The sequence below is a fragment of the Geotrypetes seraphini genome, chromosome 1 (assembly GCF_902459505.1).
Source record: "Geotrypetes seraphini chromosome 1, aGeoSer1.1, whole genome shotgun sequence".
In the NCBI taxonomy this organism is placed as follows: domain Eukaryota; kingdom Metazoa; phylum Chordata; class Amphibia; order Gymnophiona; family Dermophiidae; genus Geotrypetes; species Geotrypetes seraphini.
The window spans coordinates 546,992,181-547,011,605 of record NC_047084.1 but is presented as its reverse complement, the minus strand read 5'-3'; the positions used below and the strand labels follow the sequence as shown (position 1 = coordinate 547,011,605).

Genomic DNA, 19,425 nt, shown 5'->3' with positions numbered 1-19,425 from the left:
CAAACTCGTCTTGCGGCTGAATCGGTGAGTCCGGTTTTTAATAAAAATGAACCGATTCGAATTGGTTCACCTGATTCGAATCGTGAATCGAGCAGCACTACACTGTACTGTCCTAATGTATAATCATTGTACTGTACAAATGTATTCCACTGTGAATGTTGGCTTGTAACCCATTCTGAGCTACTAGGAGGACGGGATAGAAATCGAATTAAATAAATAGTTGGAGGTTTGACAGAGGCTTGAGCAACAGTTAACCTCTTATGAATTTAACTAAAAGCTGTATAGAAACGGGCTTGCCTCTACACAGTGAGAAACGCCAATGAACTGAAGTGAACCCTTACAGGGTTAGTCCAGAGACAGACTCAAAAAGGTGTAGAAGATATTCAAGCAGTTTTTGTGCAGTACAGGAAAAGGAGTTGAAGGCCTTGCCCTCAAACCAGGTGGAAAACCTCCACCTTGTAAAGCTGTTAAGATTTCTTATTGGAATCTTTCCTTAAGCAGGATTTGGAAGACACCCTTATGCAGGTACAACAAATCAACTACTATCCTTTCAACATCTAAGCTGTGAGGGCCAGAGATTGGAGGTTGGAAAGTGATGAGGGTTGAAAACAGTATAGTCTCCATGGCTTGTCGAAGGCTAGGTTTTCCATTTCTTTCCAGATAATTCATAACATTTAATTTGCCTTCTTAGCCGCCACTGCACACTGAACTGAGGGTTTCATCATATCCTCAACAATGACACCTAAATTTTTTTCCTAGGCAGTGATTCCTAAAGTGGAGCCCTGTATCATGTAGCTATAGTTTAGGTTCCTCTTTCCCACATGCATCACCTTGCACTTGCTCATATTAAACATCATCTGCCATTTTGATGCCCAGTCTCTCAGTCTCACAAGATCCTCTTGCAATTTAACAACTTTGTGTCATCAGCAAATTTAATTATCTCACTAGTTATTCTCATCTCTAGATCATTGATAAATATTTATTATTTATTTACAAATGTATACAATGCCTAAAAACCTAGGCGGTTTACGTACAAAATTATTAAAAACATTTCATAACACATACAAAAAAAAATGCTAGAAAGCAGCGGTCCCAGCACAGACCCCTGGGGAACCTCACTATTTTCTCCACTGAAAATATTGACCATTTAAACCTACTCTCTATTTTCTATCTTTCAACCAGTTCTGAATCCATAATAGGACTCTACCTCCTATCCCATGTCTAATGTCCTCAGAAGTCTTTCAAGAGGTACTTTGTCAAATGACAAATAGCCGACAAGGTAAAACGGTGGGATAAGACATTTTTAAAAGTATATTAGCGATAGGAAGAAGTATAAAAGTGGCATTGTGAGACTCAAAGGAGGAAGGCAGAAATGTGTAGTAGATGATAAAGCTGAATTGGTTAACAAATATTTCTGTTCTGTGTTCAAAGTTGAAGTGCTGGGAGCGGGACCAAAGATGATAAACACAAATAGGAATGGAGGTGTGGTGGACCCCAATTGATTTTCAGTGGATTGTGTTCATGAGGAACTAGCTAAACTAAAGGTGGACAAAGCAATGGGGCTGGATGGTGTATATCCGAGAGTACTGAAGGAACTTAGGGAAGTTCTGGCAGCTACACTGGCTGACCTTTTCAACGCTTCTCTAGAATCAGGAGTGGTACTGGAGAACTAGATAAGGTCAAATGTAGCCCCTCTCCACAAAAGTGGAAGGAATAAATAGGGAGTTATAGTACAGTAAGTTCGACTTCAGTGGTAAGTAAATTAATAGGAATACTTAAAAAACAAAACAAAACAGAAAATAGTGACGTTTCTGGAATCCAATGGATTACAGGATCTGGGGCAACATGACTTCTTTAGACAAGTCTGATCAATTTCTTTGACTGGATGATCAGAGAATTGGATAGAGGGAGTGCACTAGATGTGTATTTAGATTTTAGCAAAACATTTGACAGTGCTCCCCACAGGCGTCAAATAAACTGAGTGCCCTCAAGATGGGCCCTAAAGTAACAGACTGGATCAGGAACTGGTTGAGTAGAAGGCAACAGAGTTCAATGAAGAGGAGACTGAGAGAGGACATGATCAAAACATTCAAAATACTGAAGGGAATAGACTTAGTATATAAAGACAGATTTTTCACCCTCTCCAAGGTAGGGAGAACGAGAGGGCACTCTCTAAAGTTGAAAGGGGATAGATTCCGTACAAACGTAAGGAAGTTCTTCTTCACCTAGAGTGGTAGAAAACTGGAACGCTCTTCCGGAGTCTGTTATAGGGGAAAACACCTTCCAGTGATTCAAGACAAAGTTGGACAAGTTCCTGCTAAACTGGAACATACGCAAGTGAGGCTGGACTCATTTAGAGCACTGGTCTTTGACCTGGGGGCCGCTGTGTGAGCGGACTGCTGGGCACAATGGACCACTGGTCTGACCCAGCAGCGGCAATTCTTATGTTCTCTGAGGAAAAGGATGTTACCAGTGGTGTGCCTCAAGGTTTGGTTCTTGGGGCTTTTTCTTTTTAACATTTTTGTAAGTGATATTGCAGAAGGGCTGTCAAGTAAAATTTGCCTCTTTGGGAATGATACCAAAATCTGCAATACAGTAGACACCCCCGATGGAACGAATAGCTAAGATTTAATGCTAAGAAATGCAAGGTCCGGCATTTGAGCTACAAAAACCTGAGGGAACGGTATTATTTAGGGGGTAAAGAACTTTTGTGCACAATGGAGGAATAGGACTTTGGTATGATAGTATGTGATGATCTTAAGGTGACCAAACAGGTTGAAAAGGTGATGGCGAAAGCTAGAAGAATGGTAGGGTATATAGGGAGAGGTATGGCCAATAGGAAAAAGGAGGTATTAATGCCCCTGTATAAACTTTGGTGAGGCCTAATTTAGAATATTGTGTACAATTCTGGAGACTACACCTCCAAAAAGATATAAACAGGATGGAGTCAGTCTAGAGTAAGGCTACTAAAAGGGTTGGTGGTCTTCATCATAAGGCATACAGGGATAGACTTAAATCTCAATATGTATACTTTGGGGATAAGGCAGGAGAAAGGTGATATGATAGAGACATTTAAATAGCTATGTGGCATAAATGCACATGAGGCAAATCTCTTTCATTTGAAAGAAGCTCCAGAATGAGATGACATAGGATGAAGTTAAGAGGTGACAGACTCTGCAGTAATCTAATGAAATTTGTTGTTTTTTTTTACAGAAAGGATGGTAGATGCATGGAATAATCTCCCGGTAGAGATCATGGAGATAAAGACAGTGTCTGAGTCCAAGAAGCCTTGTGCCAAGCATGTGAGATCTGTTAGGGAGAAATGGAGATAGTGGATGCTGTTGATGGGCAAACTGGATGGGCCATTTGGACTTTTCTGCCATCATGTTTCTACCCTTCCCCAAGGGCACCAAGGAGTGAGTCTTGAAGCTTTTGGCTATTTTGAGAGTGGATTCAATGATTGTAGAATGGTGCAGCAGTTAGAGCTTTTTGAATTCTATACATAGAGGCAGCCTTCTTGTATATAGGCTGTACAGAAAGTGGGGTCTCCCGCGATTTCATTTGTAAGCCTTGAGAATGGTGTGAACAGGCACTGTAACAACCTCCTTAGACATGGCACCAAAATAGAGGACCCTCAACATTTCTACCCTGGGCTTATTCTCACCCTCAAATTTAAAATGGGATGACTTGTGCCATCTCCCTTACAAAACTAGCACAGGAAAGCCCCTCAGAAGACTTCCTCGATTCACTTGATGGAGGAAAGATCTGATGGAAATTCCGAGGATCTCTTCAAGAATTTCCTGGCTCCTCCTTAGATGCACAAGAGTGATCTTACTCAGACTCAGGTTAGTAGTATTCTCCAAGTCTTCACTGGCCTGATGGGTAGGCTCAGGGTGAGAGTTCCAAGACTTGCTGCAGGACCTAGATCTTGAAAATGCTTCCTCCCCCAAGGGGCTGGACACCAACACCATCTCAGCCAACAATCCCCCTTCAGTTATCAGTGTCAGTGTGTGGACAAGAGTGAAAGCATGAGCTTCTAGGAACAGCTGGACTAACATTGGGTCCAACACCAAACTCCCTTGATGCCACAGCATTGCATCAGGATAGAAACTGTCCCTGTTCCTCCTGAAGCATGGTCCAGATCCACTCCTTGTAGACAGGCACTAGGAAAGGTAGGGGAATCAGTCAGTATGGTCAAGTTCACAGAAGGTTTCAGGGCTGAATCGGAAGACTGGTTCTGGCCCAGTGGAGGCTGTCACACTGGTGCCAGTCTCTTGGTGTCACTGATGCCAAATCCATCGGCACCATATTTCGAGGGGGTCCGATGTTGGTGCTTCTTGGCCTCCACTCAACCTATCTTCTATCATGCACCAAGGATAATGCTGAATCATTACAAGTTCTCAGCACTAGATCTGAGTATGCACAATTCCAATGGGCACTGTCAGTACTCGATGTTAAGGCAGGTGGTGACCTCTTCGATGTTGATGCAACCCCAGTATCTATTGACTCAAATGTTAATGGACCAGTCTTCTCGCTGACAAAAATACTCCGGCTCCTCAGGACACGGATAACAAGAAGCTTCAGGGTTAGGCCTCAGGTATGGCAAGCACCAATTATGTAAATCAGTCCTCGATAAAATCTTGCCACAATGAGTGCACCACTAAAAACCACTGAGAGATTTCTTAGATATGTCAAGGAAGCTGGCTGAAATGAAATCAAAAAGCTCAATGATGGAAATAAAATGAACAAAAAACCCAAACAAACCAGTACCTCAACAGGAGCGCCCAAGCCTAAGCAGGCCAGGGAGCCATGGAAAAACAAAGGAAAAACTTAAAGTACTGAAAATCTAAGGAAAACTAATAAGGACACAAAAAGGGAAAAAACCTGTCCCACAAAAGGAAGCTAAAATTAAGGTAGCAAAAGAAATTGTCACAGGCACAAACTGCAGCTAGAGAAACTATGTGGAGTCTATTCTTAGCTCAGCTGGTCCCACACAGTCACAGCAGGTGGCAAGGCACAGGTAAATACACAATGGGATTCTCAAAAGCTTCTGGAAAATAATCTGGGAATTGTCCTCATGCTGGGTTCTGATGGATGACACCACCCGTATGTGTGAATAATTGTCTTGCTCGTGCTTGGACAAAATGCTACACATGAAGCAGGGGAAGGGGAGAGATGCTGGTCTATGGAGGGATAAAGAAGAGAAGATGCTGGAGACTGGAATAATGCTAAAAGTATTTATATCTAAGTTGCATGAAGGGGAGAAAATGAGGAAGGAGGAGCAAAAGAGATATGGCAGAGAGACCCTGGGACAACAGTTAAGAAAAGGCAGAGGAAGCAGAAACCACACACTGAGAATAAGGGAATTAGAAAACATTTAAGAGATAATGAAAGGTAGAAAATTTATTTTAATGATTGGTATATATCAATTTTTTAACATTTATATCTGCTACCTTTATATTTTGCATTGTATAAGGGCAAATAAACACTTCACCGTTTGTATTTTTCTAGTGTTGCACTAAATGCAGAAAGTGGATTCTTGGGGTCTCAGTTAAACTGTTTGTCTACATATTTCTATTTTAGTTTGTGGTAGCATTTGCACTTGGTGAGGGTCTATGTGACCAAGGACTAGTATACTTAGCATGGAGTTTCATTGTAAGAATAAGTAGCAATCCAGCAGGTGTACTGATGTTCTAGAGCCTATATTTCAGTGCTGCCTTTTTCTGGGTAGGATCCTTGTGCGAAATTTTCATCCTTGGTGACTTTTGTAAGATTTTGGATTATTTCTTCATATGCCCAGTACTGGAGAGGATTTTTGTTGCCGTTACAGAGATGTAACCAGAAATCAGGCTTTTTTTTATGATGAGTTCCGATGAGTTCCATGGGAAAATGACCTAGTTCTGCTCTGCACTCACTGTCATTCAAGGGAGATTTCTATGGCTGCAGAATATGTTTACATTTTATACCATGACAGTCTAGCATACTGGGTCAGAGATTACCGTAGTACTTTTTACATTTGAGTCCTAGGCTACATAATTTAACTGCTATAATTTTTCCTGAGTTTTCACTTCTTTCATGTATAGCCTGAGAATATAAACTGCACTCTTCTATCTTCGGACAACTGCCTGGCATCAGATACCCTTGGGCCAGCCACGTGAAAATACAGTTTCCTTTTTCTAAAGTTTAGAATGAGCTACTACTATAGCTCAAAGTGAGTTACATTCAGAAACACTATGTGTTTTCCCCTATTCTTCCAAAATGCTATTCAGCTAAGACCAGCAGAGCACAGCTTGCTGGATTTTAAAAGAATCTCACTGTACCTGTAGCCGGAGTAGAATGGCTCATGGTAAAAGGCCGTTTAGTGATACCAGAAGTAAGATGCTCGTCAGATCCCGGCTAAAAAGATAAAAAATTAAATAATCAGTATAAAAAAAAAATAAATTATTTAATGCCATTATCTAATGAGCTTTAAATTAAGCTTACACTTCTCTGTGCTTAGTTTTAGGGTCATTTTTTTCTAAACAGACAGACTTCTGTAGCCCAACAAGAGCAAGCACCGACATTAAACCATAGAATCTAGTGAACATCTTTTAGAAGAACAAGGACATCCTAGTGGAATGCAAATGTTCAATCCCATATAAAATACCGGTAAGTTTTCCTAAAGAATTCAATCTAATGAATACCAGGGTCCAATGTATTAAAACAAGATAATTTGATCTGCAGAGAAACAATTTACAAAAATTGCAAAATAAGCCTACAGTAATTAAATTTTTTCAAAATAAATTTTATTCTATAATCAAAACAGATATCACCATTTCTGACTATAAGAAGAATTTTCTCCCTTTCATTTTCAGTTTATTTTTTTAAAAAATTATGCATGTTAGCACTATTTCTTCATCCAAACTACATTCACAAGTGGGGAAAGCAAGTGGAGTGTGGCCACTTAAAAGGAAGAAGATGTAGCTTTGCTCAGGGCTTTCCATTCCCCACCCCCTCCCCAACATACATGTCACATCTTCAGAAGTAGCATAGGGAAAACTTACAGGGCCTAGTTTTGGGTATTGCAGCAAACATGCTGGTAAAGTAATTTTCATTCTCCACTGCCTTTAGGAGAATGCCGACTACCGTGGTGAATGAGATTAAAGACCAAAGAGTGATATTTAAGAGGCAATGTGTCTGAGGTATAAATCGCAAACAAAAGTAGGCCTTGACAGATTCTTTGGATTTATGAGCCAGCCCAAAAGTTTAGGAGCTAGCAATTGAGATCCACCCCTTTCTCCCATCATCACTGTCTCCACTGAACATTTGAAGATTGAAGAATGATTGGAGGGGAGATCAGCATAAATCTCTTAGAAATGAAGGAAAACATTGTACTATTTAATCCTGGTTACTAGTGCTGCCCGATTCAGAGAAAAATATTTCAATTTGATTCACCCTGTTGAATCGATTTTTCAATTTGATTCACTTTCAATGTCCATCTCCCCTCTCCATGATCTCCCCCAAGTTCATCTCTCCCTCTCCAGTCCACCAATCCCCCCTCCAAGTCCATCTTCTCTCTCCATGATCTCCCTCAAGTTCATCTCTCCCTCTTCAGGCCACCAACCCCCCCAAGCCCATCTCCCCTTTCCAGTCCACCAACACCCCCCCTCCCCAAATCCATCTCTCCTTTCCCCCATCTACCTTTATTTTGATGTTAAAAAGGTGGCGGTAGTGATTCAGCGATCCACAGAGTTCTCCTGCCACCACTCCAGCCTCAGTGAAAAACTTCCTGTTTCCGCTTGGGCGGCCAAATGGAGAGAAGGTACTCGGACTAGCGGCAGGGTAGCGAATCGCATTCGCTACTGCCGCTTTTGCCTGTAATTAAAAGGTAGATGCAAGGTAAAAAAAAAAAAATCACCTTGCTGCCACCGATCCACGCACAGAGGCCTGCTCTGCACTCCCTTTGTCGAAGTCCTTTCTTCTGATATAACTTCCGGTTCGCAACCCGGAAGTTACATTAGATGGAAGGACTCCAGCAGATGGAAAGCCTGAACAGGCTTCTGTGCATGGATTAGCGGCAAAGAGAAAGCCTGAACAAGTCTCTAGTTTGCGAAAATAGATTCGTGGCAAGGGGGCCGATGTGCATCGGGTGCATCAGTGAGTACAGTTGTTGTTTTTTTTTAAACCCCGAATCAATTCACCCAAAGTGAATCGGTGAATTGATTCGAATCAGAAATCGGGCAGCACTACTGGTTGCACCTTAAGAAAAAGTTGACAAGTAATAGGAGTATGAATGGATTTTTAGTTGAATGTCTATCTTTCTGAATGGGGTTAGGACTTTTCTATTATTGTAATTACTAGTGTTTAAGCCCGTTACATTAACGGGTGCTAGAATATATGTCTGTCTGTCCTTCTTTCTTTCTGTGTCTCTCTCTTTCTTTCTTTCTCCCTCCCGCTGTCTGTCCTTTTTTTCTGTCTCTCTCCCTGCCCCTGTCTCTCTCTTTCTCCCTCCCGCTGTCTGTCCTTCTTTCTTTCTGTGTCTCTCCCTGTCCCTGTCTCTCTCTTCCTTTCTTTCTTTCTCCCTCCCGCTGTCTGTCCTTCTTTATTTCTGGTTCTCTCTCTGGCACCCTGTCTGTCTTTCTGCCTCTCTCCTTGCCCGCTGTCTTTCTGTGTGTCTGTCTTTCGTTCTAATGCGCTGCCTGCCTGCCTGTCTTTCTGTCTCTCCATGGCTCCCTTCTGTCTCCCCTCCCCCAAAGCAAACCAAGATTGCTCCCAGGCCCCCTTTCCTTCTCCATCCCCTCCACTTCTCTGTGCTGCAGCAGCAGCATTTCCCTCCCACCCTTCCCTGTGCAGCAGCAGCAGCATTTCCCGGCCTTTCCTGTACAGCAGCAGCATTTCCCCCCCCACACACACACACACTTCCCTGTGCAGAAGCAGCATTTCCCGGCCTTCCCTGTGCAGAAGCAGCATTTCCCACACACACACTTCCCTGTACAGCAGCAGTTTTTCCCACCCTTCCCTGTGCAGAAGCAGCATTTCCCGGCCTTCCCTTGCAGAAGCAGCATTTCCCCCACACAAACACACTTCCCTGTGCATAAGCAGCATTTCCCGCAGCCTCCTTCCCAACCGCCGCGTTTAAATTCACAGAAAAGCGCTGCGCCACACTACCGCTGTCTTCGGCGTTTTCTATCCACTGCAGCCAACCCTAGCGGAAACAGGAAGTAGTCAGAGAGGGCGGGCCGCAGTAGACAGAAGACGGCGAGGCCAGCGGTAGCGCAGTGTAGCGCTTGTCTATGAATTTAAACGCAGCGGCTGGGAAGGGGGCTGCGGGAAGGTTTTGGCGGTGAATGAGCCAGCGAGAAAATTTTGGCTGTGAGTGAGGACGGGAGGGGGGAGTCGCCGGCTGTGCTGTGGCGCATGCGCCTCAAGCCGCCACCACGGACGGACACAGCACATGTCAGGTCCCCACATCCTTCTAAGTGCGCATGTGCGCTTAGAGGATTATTATTATAGATTATTAATTTAATGGAGATTCTTTACTTCTATTAAACTTGGGGGGGTTTCTTTTTAGAAACTGTAAACGGCCCTGATCTGGTAAGGCTGTGTGGTATATCAAGCTTTTAAATAATAAACAAAAATAAAACATATTCTGAACTACTTTAGAGCCTGATTTACTAAGGATGTTTTTCCACTTACTTGTCTGAAGGAAAAGAAGACATAAATCAGATCCTTTATGCATCCCAAATGCCACTGGCTGAAATACATGCAGTAACCTCGATTCCCACCCAGTTTTGCTTGGTCTCTCTTTCTCCCCATCACCAAGTCTCTTTCTCTCCCCCCTTTCATCATTATCCATGCCCTATCATCCAGTCTCGCTCGCTTTCTCTCTACCCCCCACCTGCTCTGTTATCATTTGGTCTCTTTTTTATCTCCCCCACACACAAACACACACAGTAAGCTGCTTTTATCCACCTTCATTATACTGGCCATCCCTAACTCTGCCTCTCACCAGTAAGCTGCCCTCATCCCCCCCAAGCCTGTATCCTGCTTTGATTATAAGTGCAGAAAGAGAGTATATCAAATCCTACCCCCTACCGCAGAAAGCCAGTCAGCTGCCACCCCTAGTCTCTATTCCAGCAAGTCAACCAGCCTCTCTCCTCCTCTTAGGAGGTACCTCTTACCTTGCTGTTCACAGATGCCCTCGGAAGCAAGAGCTTTTCTACTACACATTGTGAGGTTCTGAATGAGTCTGAGCCATATACTGCAGGAACTCTCATGCTGGTCTTACAAGACTTGAGGCCAGCATGAGATCCTGCAGTATGCTAGTCAGACTTTACAAAGAGCCACACGTCACACAAATGAGGAAATTTCTATTTCAGCATTGGTGGCATTAGCCACAAAAATCCAAGGCACCAGAGACAAATATCTAGCGGCCATGGCAACCCGAAATTTGGATTTGTCAAACTCCAAACAAAAGAACTGAAAATATTTTGCTTTCTTGGAACCACTGAAAGGACAGAGTATAGACAATATTAGGCCAATTTTAGAGAGAATGTGGGCAGTTATTTATTGCAGTTACCTGGGTAAATTCCCCAGATTGAAAAGCTTTTCACTTAATACTTACATAGTTATATTTGTAGCAGTGGGCTTCTTCAGCCTAAATTTTTGAAGGAAAACTATATTAATATGATTGTGAAGAAGACAGGAGATGCAGTTTGAATGAAGCTCCGGTTTATCAAATTTTCTACGCTGAAGAAGCTGTAACTTCTTCCAAAAAAATGCACTGGTCTATACTTTGGGGAGCTTATTTCTCTAGAATCCCCAGTCCAATCTAACTCATTTTCAATACATGTTGTATCATTTCAGAGGATTTTCCCTATGCCAAATTTGATCCCATTTTCTTAAAAAAATTAATTTGCCTCCAAGTAAACAGAAATACACAGTTTATAGTCTGTTCCAAATATTCCAGGCCCAATTTTTTAAAAATATTAAACAATCTTACAATTTATTCCATTGGGTCCCACTACGTAGACACTTTTCCCAATGTTGTTTCTACTTCTGGAAACAGACCGTAAGCATATCTTTAGGAATCGCCAAAAGTTGCTGCATCTAATTTTGCTTTGTGTCTTCAATGGTGTCGAATCGCTTTCCTTTCAGTGTGGATTTAAGCTTAGGAAATTAGAAGTTAGCAGGGGCCAAATCAGGAGAGTAAGGTAGCCGAGGAAGAACCATCATTGTGTTTTTTGCACAAAATTCATGAATTTTGACAGCAGCGTGAACAGGTGTGTTCTGGTGATGCAGGAACCACAACTGCTCCTTCCTGATTCTCTCATGGAGTAGTTTCAGCACTTTCAGATAGTAATTTTGGTTGACAGTTTGTCCTTGTGGCAGAAAGTCTTCTCACTTCCAGAGCCAAGGACACTCCCTGCTTATTCCATACGGAAACAGAATTACAATATTTGCCTAGGAGAACATTTTATCATAATTTCCATTTAAATTAAGTACTCTGGTGGGTAATGGCATAATGGCTGGTGATAGAGAATACAGGTTGACCAAGCAGCATCACATCCTGTGCAACAGAGCTCAGTTTAATGCTATCTCCATCTGCTTGTAGATGGTCATAACCCACAAGTCTCTGGATTCATCAGCTGCTGATGAAAGGATATAAAACTTGCCCTACTGGGTCATACCCTCTAGCACAGTGGTCAGTCCAAATCAAACATACCTGGCAGAATTCTAAAAAGTAGAAAGATTCCATGCAATTTAACTCCAGTGATAAGCAGTAACTTTCTCTAAATCTACCTTAACAGTTTATGAATTTTTACTCCAGGAATCTGTCCAAACTTTTTTTAAACCCAGCTCCATTAACTGCCCCTATCATTTGCCACAACAATGAGCTTCCGAGTGAAAAATCACATTCTCCTGTTTTAATTGTGCTAATATGAAACTTCATGAAGTGTCTCCTAGACTTTATATTTTTTTGAAACAGCAAAGAACCGATTCACATTTACAGAATCCATTTCATTCAGGATTTTATAGACCTCTATCATATCTCTCATGACCAGTTTTTTCTCTAATCTGAACAGCCCTAACCTCTTTAGCCTTCCCTCATACAAGTCTCATTCCATCCTCTTAAATCATTTTGTTAACAGTTCTTTGTACATTATAATATTCTTTGCTTTATTCTCTATTCCTTTCCTAAAAATTCCTAACGTTGCAGGACAGAGCTATACAACTATAGCTCTGTAAGATTATAGATAAATCAGATTTGTACTTTTTTTTTTTTTTTTAATTTTTCTTTTATTAAGAAAAGAAGAATACAAAGAAGTAAACCACAATCTGAATACAAAGAACCAGAAACAAAGCAAAACCCAAGACAAAAAGGGTCTACCGCGTTGTTTCTGCGCGGAGGCTGGAGTGGTGGCAGGAGAACTCTGTGGATCGCTGAATCACTACCGCCACCTTTTTAACAAAAGATACTCATCAAAAGCCAAGAACAACCCACCCTCCAAACCCCCCCCCCACCCCTCACCCCCCCAAGCACTCCAGTGTCAGAAATTCAGAAGAGCACTTCGGGCACCTGGAGACAAATTGTCCCAGACCGGAGCCCAAATCGCTCGGAATTTCCTCCATTGACCAGGGCCACTCCTCTTAGTATCCAAATATTCATACTTCAGCAAAGTAAACAGTTCATTTTTCCACATTGTGAGGGTAGGCACCTCAGCCTGCCTCCATAACAAGAGGATACATTTACGAGATAACAAAAAGGCCTTCTGCAGCAACAGGGAATTACCCCTAGAAAGTCCCAAAGAAGTAAAGTGATAAAAAAGAAAAACCTTCGCTCCAAGGGGAAGTCTTGTCTTTAAGATCGTCTGTAGATGAAGCCCAACAAAAGACCAGAAGGTTTGTATTCTGTCACAGGACCAAAACATATGAAACAAACCTGCAGGGGCAGAACGGCATTTAGGGCATTCAGCATGAGTAGCAATACCGGCCACCAAGGCCTTATATGGGGAAATGTAAAGTCTCAACAAGAAATCAGATTTGTACTTTTAATTTGGTATTATGGTTTCATTGTATTAGGAAGAATTAATACCAACCTATTTAAGTTTCTTTAAAAAAAAAAAGGCACACAAGGTAATTGATCCCTCTTTCAAACCTACCACAAGTGTATAACTCAAACTATGGGACGCATGTCTACAGGAAGAAAAGTATGTGACAGACATCCAAAGAGCCAGATGCACGGCATTATTCTTGTATGCTGTTTATCTGCAGTGTGAGAGAAAGCTGTCACAGGCAAAACCAATAGCAAATTAAAAACTTTACAATGAATGACATTTGTTTTGTTACATAACTTTTGTTATTGCACTTCTCAGAGAATATTTTTTTTTTCTTTAACAAATCTCAATTAGTACACATATGGATAAAAAGCCAAAGCAATATTATTGAATTTAAACTGTGAATATAAAATTTCATTTAGCGGTAGCTTGCAAAACTTTGCAGACTGTAAAGCAGAATTGTCATGCACAAAAAAAAAAAAAAAAAAAAAAGAGTGTACCGTATTTTCACGCATATAACGCGCACCCGTGTAAAACGCGCACACGGGTATAGCGCACGGGGAACACAAATTTATGTTTAAAAATTTTAATATAGCGCGCACACGCGTATACCGCGCACACGCGTATACCGCGCATGCTAAAACCTCCTCCCGCTTACTCTGAACCGGCATCCTCCCCCCCCTCCGCTCGCTTACCCGCGTTTTACAACTTTTTTTTTCAATCCGATCCGGCATCCCCCCTGCGAACCGGCATCCTCCCCCCTCGCTCGCGTCACCCCTCCTCCCCCACGATCCTACATCCCCCCAGCACCAAACATCTCTTACCCGATTGGGCACCGGCACCAGCACCAATGCACAGGACGTGCCAGTGCCCGAAGATCCTCCCTCGTTGGTTTGGGCTGGGCTGGGCTGGGCGGTGCGATGCAGGAGAGATAATCCTTCTTCCTGCGGATCCTCCCTCGTTGGTTTGGGCTGGGCTGGGCGGTGCGATGCAGTAGAGATAATCCTTCTTCCTGCGCCGGGCTGGACTAGGCTTTGAGCATGCGCAAATGCTCAAAGCCTAGTCCAGCCCGGCGCAGGAAGAAGGATTATCTCTCCTGCATCGCACCGCCCAGCCCAGCCCAAACCAACGAGGGAGGATCCGCAGGAAGAAGGATTATCTCTCCTGCATCGCACCGCCCAGCCCAGCCCAGCCCAGCCCAAACCAAACCAACGAGGGAGGATCTTCGGGCACTGGCACGTTCTGTGCATTGGTGCTGGTGCCGGTGCCCAATCGGGTAAGAGATGTTTGGTGCTGGGGGGATGTAGGATCGCGGGGGAGGGGGGTTGATGCGAGCGGGGGGGGGGGAGGGTGCCGGTTCGCAGGGGGGATGCCGATCGGATTGAAAAAAAAAAGTTGTAAAACGCGCTCACGCGTATAACGCGCAAGGTTATGCACGGTTTGTAAAATCGTGTATAACGCGCGCGTTATATGCGTGAAAATACGGTACTTATTGTTAACCAGTTAAACATTGGAATACAAAGGAAGAAATGTTCACCAACAAGAAATAAGCAGAACCAGCAAAATGTGTGAAGCCTCAATAGTAAAATGTATGCAGCACATCCTAAAACAGTGGTCTCAAACTTACGGCCAATGGAAAAACTTGTGCCTAAGTGTCCAGCAGTCGCGTTCTAGAACGTTGCCTGCCTCACTGCTGTAACCTCACGCAAGCACTTTCTTGCAGTTACAGCAGTGAGGCGGGCAACATTCCAGAATGTAAGGTAACCATTGGAGGCAGTGCAGCTTGTGCATGTGTCCGGTGCTGGAGGTGGTGAGAGCTGAAGGCGATTGCAGTGGGACAGATTGAAAGGGAAGAGGGAGGAATGGTGGACATAGTGGTGGAGGGAATGAAGGGAGGGATGTGGCATGTGCTGAAGAAGGATGATAGAAGAAGAAATGTTGGAAATGGGGCTGGTGGGCAGTAGTGAAAAATGCTGCACTTGATCCGGGGGATGAGAGAGGGAGAAATGTTGAATGTGGAGTAGATGGGGTGAAAGAGATGCACCATGGATCTCTCTCTCTTTCTCTACTCCTTTTGAAGCAAAAGAAGGAATGAGAGAAAGACAGATAGACAGTGAGAAAGAAACATGTTGCCAATGGAAGGGGAGGAGAGAGGAAGAAAAGTTGGACTCATTGAGGTTCAGAGAGAGGTGTTGGTTGGGGAAGGAATAAGGTCCAGAAGAGAGGCAGCATGCAGGAGGCAGAAAGAAAGAAATGTTGGATACACAGTCAGAAGGAAGTGCAACCAGAGACTAATAAAATCATCAGACAACAAAGGTAGGGAAAATTATTTTCTTTTCAATTTAGTGATCGAAATGCATCAGTTTTAAGAATTTATATCTGCCATCTATATTTTGCACTATATTTGTCTATTTTTTGAAGCTGTTCCTGAGGTGACATTACATATTTTAAAAAGTCATCTACCTTGACCTCTTTGGGGAAAAAAAAAAAAAGAATATAAATGATAATTAACATTTTCGCTGCATAGTATGCTTTGTGTTTTTTATTTTGTGGTTACCATTATGTATTGTTAATAAGATTATATTGTGTGTATGTGAAAAATGAATGGAAAAAATTGCATTACAATTAGTACTATTATTAGGGGGGTGGGGGTACTCGGTTGATATGTGTTAGAATTAGGGGGTATTTGGCTTGAAGAAGTTGAGAAACACTGCCTTAGAGCATTATCTTTATACAGGTACAATCCAATTCATTAAGAAAGGATGCAGGCAAAACATGCCATCAAAATCCCTTTTCATGACTATCTAGCTAAAGGTTGCTTATTGTCTATGCTGCTCCATCATGGCATTTATTTTCATGTTTTAAGAGAAAAAGTGTTAACTAGTGAACAGCAGATACTACAGGATGATGCATCGTCACAACAGAATGAACTCTACTGAATGACCCTACCAAGCTCTGAATTACAGAATTAAATCAGAACTTCCCACATGCTAACATTTCTTGTTCAAGGAGAGACTCCATTCCATTAGAATATTTGCTCGTAATCTAGTTATTGTTTATATTGCTATAATTTGGTTGTGAGGTTGAGCTTGATAGTTAGAGCTCTGGGCTGACAGCTAGGAAAGCCCAAGTTAAATTCTGCTGCTGCTGTTCCTTCTGATCTTGGGCAAGTCACTTAACCCTCTATCGCTTCAGGTATTAGATTCACTAAGCAAACCGATTGTGTACCGATCGGTTTGTGACCCGATTTCCCTCCGACCCGATTCACTAACCTCTCCTGCAATCCGCTTCCAATCTGCGCATGCAAATGAGGGGAACGGCATGCAAAATAGGCAGGGACCCGATTCATTAATGAAATCTTACAAACCGACTGGGCTGGCCGATCAACCCAAGAAGCGATTGCTGGGGAGCAGTCACAAACATCCTTTCCCACTCTCCAGCTCCATTGCCGCCCTGTTCTCTGCTGCCCCGACAATATTTATCTCTCTGTCCCGAATCTCTCCTGTCCTTCCATGCACAGCGAGCCCGTGGTTTTAACCCGTGGGTTTAAGCGGGTTAAAACCACAGGCTCGCTGGGCTAGTAAGTAAAGTAAAAAACCAAAAAGTTGCGGCTCAGACAGGTCTTAGATGCATGCGCAGACCATCTACAGTTGGTCTGCGCATGTGTCGGGATCGCACACTAGCGATCAGTGCAGTCAGAGGGGAGCATTCCTCCGATCACCCTCATTTCAATATTATTGTTTTGGGAATTCGTCGGACCCGCTGGAATCGGCCCTAGAAGTCAGGTTAGTGAATCTAGCCCAAAGAGGCTATAAGCCCTCCAGGAGCAGGAAAATACCTAGTGTACCTGAATGTTAACTTACCTTAAGCTACTAATGAAAAAGGTGTAAGTTAAATTATACTTGTAAACAACCAGAGGAAGTATCATTAAGAAACCATCACCACCCGGGGAACCAAGAGCCTCTTCATTCCATCTCCCAAACCCCAATACAGATAGCACCAAAAAAAGACTAGTGCTCACACAGTGGAAGCTTCTGAAAGCAAACCATGGTAACAGCTCTTATTATAGCATTATAAGAAATTCACAAGGCCAGTAACCAAATACTATTCTAAGTATTTACACACGGTGATTAACAATTAATATGCCCCATTTTGTAGATAGGTAAGCAGTGTGATTTTCCAGTCTTATGAATAGGTAACAATAGGAACACTCTGTGAGCCAGTCTCCCTGATTATCAAAACTGTAGTCGGTTCCAACTACAAGATGCAGCAGTTTTAGATATACTAAGAGGTAAAAAAGGTAGATCTAGAAACCTTGAGCTACCTCTCACAAATCATTTGCTAAATTTGACAATTTTTGAAAAATACATTACATTTAAGAAAGTCAGGAAAAAAAGTATGATTTAAACTACCACATATACTTGAATATAAGCTAAGATTTGGGGCCAAAAAATAGGGGTTTTGGCTTGTATTCGGGCCAGCACCTAACCAATTCCCTCCCAGACCTGCTGCAGGCCTCCGCTGTGCCTGCTGTAAGACCTGGTGGTCCAGCAGTGGGTCGTGCCAGGACAGAAGGGATCCCTCCCGTCACATGTCTCGGCCAACTCTAAACACTTTCACTTCCCTCCCACCTTCCCCAAGTACCTTTCAAATCCCTGGTGGTCCAGCGGTGAACCAAAGCAGGAGTGATCTTTATCTTCCTGCCCTTACTTTTATGTTTCTGCCTATCCCTTTAAAATTTTTTTGTAATTTCACCCTTTGCCTTGCCCCTTATGTTTCCACTCCTGCTCCACAGAAACCGTTAGCTGAATAGCTGCCACAAGTTCTCGCAAGTCCAGCAAGAACTCGCAGCAGTCATTCAGCTAGTGGCTCTGCACAGGGCAGAAGTGCAGAAAATCGCTCCTGCTCTAGTTCACCGCTGGACCACCAGGGATTTGAAAGGTATGTGGGAGAGATGGGAGGGAGGTAAAAGTTGTCAGTCAGCCAGTGCAGGAGGCGGGAGGGATCTTTCCTGTCCCAGCCCACCACTGTACCACCAGGTATTATGGCAGGCCCAGTGGATGCCTGCAAGGCATCGGGAGGGGAGGGAGTGGGGACAGGGTGCAGAGCCTGGCAGGGTATAGAGGGAGGAGGGCTGGGTACAGAGCCCTGCAGGGCACTTGAATATTAACCCCCAGTTTATATTCGAGTCAACCTTTTTTCCTTCTTTGGAGGGGGGGAGGTTACCTCAGTTTATATTTGGGTTGGCTTATATTAGAGTATACACGGTATATATACAGTTTGTGGTTCAACCTATACATCAAAGCTCCTGAAATCTGATCTTTAGTCTTAAAAGGCAACAAACAAGTCCGATTATGGTGGCAACCAAATATGTGTATATTATCCTGGATCTTTGACCAAATGCATGCAATTTATATCTTAGGAATATTCATCATGGTTACACTGAAAATCAGATCTATCGCCAGTCTAAGGATAGGAATTAAATAGGACAGGTGCAAAGGTAATGGACATTCTATACAAATATTCAGCCTTATGTTTCCCCACTCAGTTATTCTTGCCCCTAGATCAGGGATGTCAAAGTCCCTCCTTGATGGCCGCAATCTAGTCGGGTTTTCAGGCTTTTCCCAATGAATATGCATGAGATCTATTAGCATACAATGAAAGCAGTGCATGCAAACAGATCTCATGCACATTCATTGGGGAAATCCTGAAAATCTGACTGGATTGCAACCCTCGAGAAGGGACTGACACCCCTGCCCTAGATCAACTTCCCTTCCCCCTCAAAAAAATGTTAATAATGAACCTTAGTCGGGATTACCCATCATTCCTCTCAGAGCCAGCCTGGAAACAAGTGAAGAAGCATGCAGAGCAAGGCTCATTCTTTCCAACTCCTTTGCTTGTACATATCTTGATACTCTGAGTCAGTGACTTAAGGGAGGAGCAGTATGAATGGAGATGTACTCAAATATCCTCCAATTTACTTACGAAATGAACAGGACTTAGGAAAATTTAAAAGTAATCTGAAAACATTTCTTTTTAAAGATGCTTTTAATATTTAGTTTAACAGTTTTTAAACCAGTGATTTTATTTTATTGTATTATGTTCTGTGGTTATTTGTTTCCCTATTGTATTTTTCCTTTGTTTTACTTTTCTTAATTAATTGTATTTCAAACCCCTATCTTACCTTATGTAATGAGTATAATGTATTAGTTATCTACCCAAAGTTATTATTTAAAATTTGTACTGTTTTCCCTCTATTTGATTATATTTTAATCTGTTCATCGCTTAGAATTTGATTAAGCAATCAATCAAGAAAAATATTAAACTTGAAACTTGGTTTAGAAAGAATAAAATGAAATAAATATGTGATAAAGCATTAGATGCCGTA

At 42.6% G+C, this 19,425-nt stretch overlaps 1 protein-coding gene across 3 annotated transcripts in view; it reads right to left on the bottom strand.

Annotated features, from left to right (window-relative positions):
* Nucleotides 1–19,425, bottom strand: part of LOC117352606 (polypyrimidine tract-binding protein 3-like) — a 147,810-nt gene that overhangs the window by 119,374 nt on the left and 9,011 nt on the right. Inside the window, exons 2-3 of one of the 3 annotated variants that reach the window (XM_033929160.1) lie at nt 7,681–7,854; nt 6,321–6,396 (exon numbers count right to left, since the gene is read on the bottom strand). The exons of 1 other annotated variant lie outside the window; for it this stretch is intronic. In XM_033929160.1, the coding sequence (XP_033785051.1) occupies nt 6,321–6,345 (25 nt within the window). In that variant the 5' untranslated portion in view covers nt 6,346–6,396; nt 7,681–7,854. The remainder of the gene's footprint in view (nt 1–6,320; nt 6,397–7,680; nt 7,855–19,425) is intronic. One more of the 3 variants, XM_033929159.1, reaches the window with a different exon arrangement.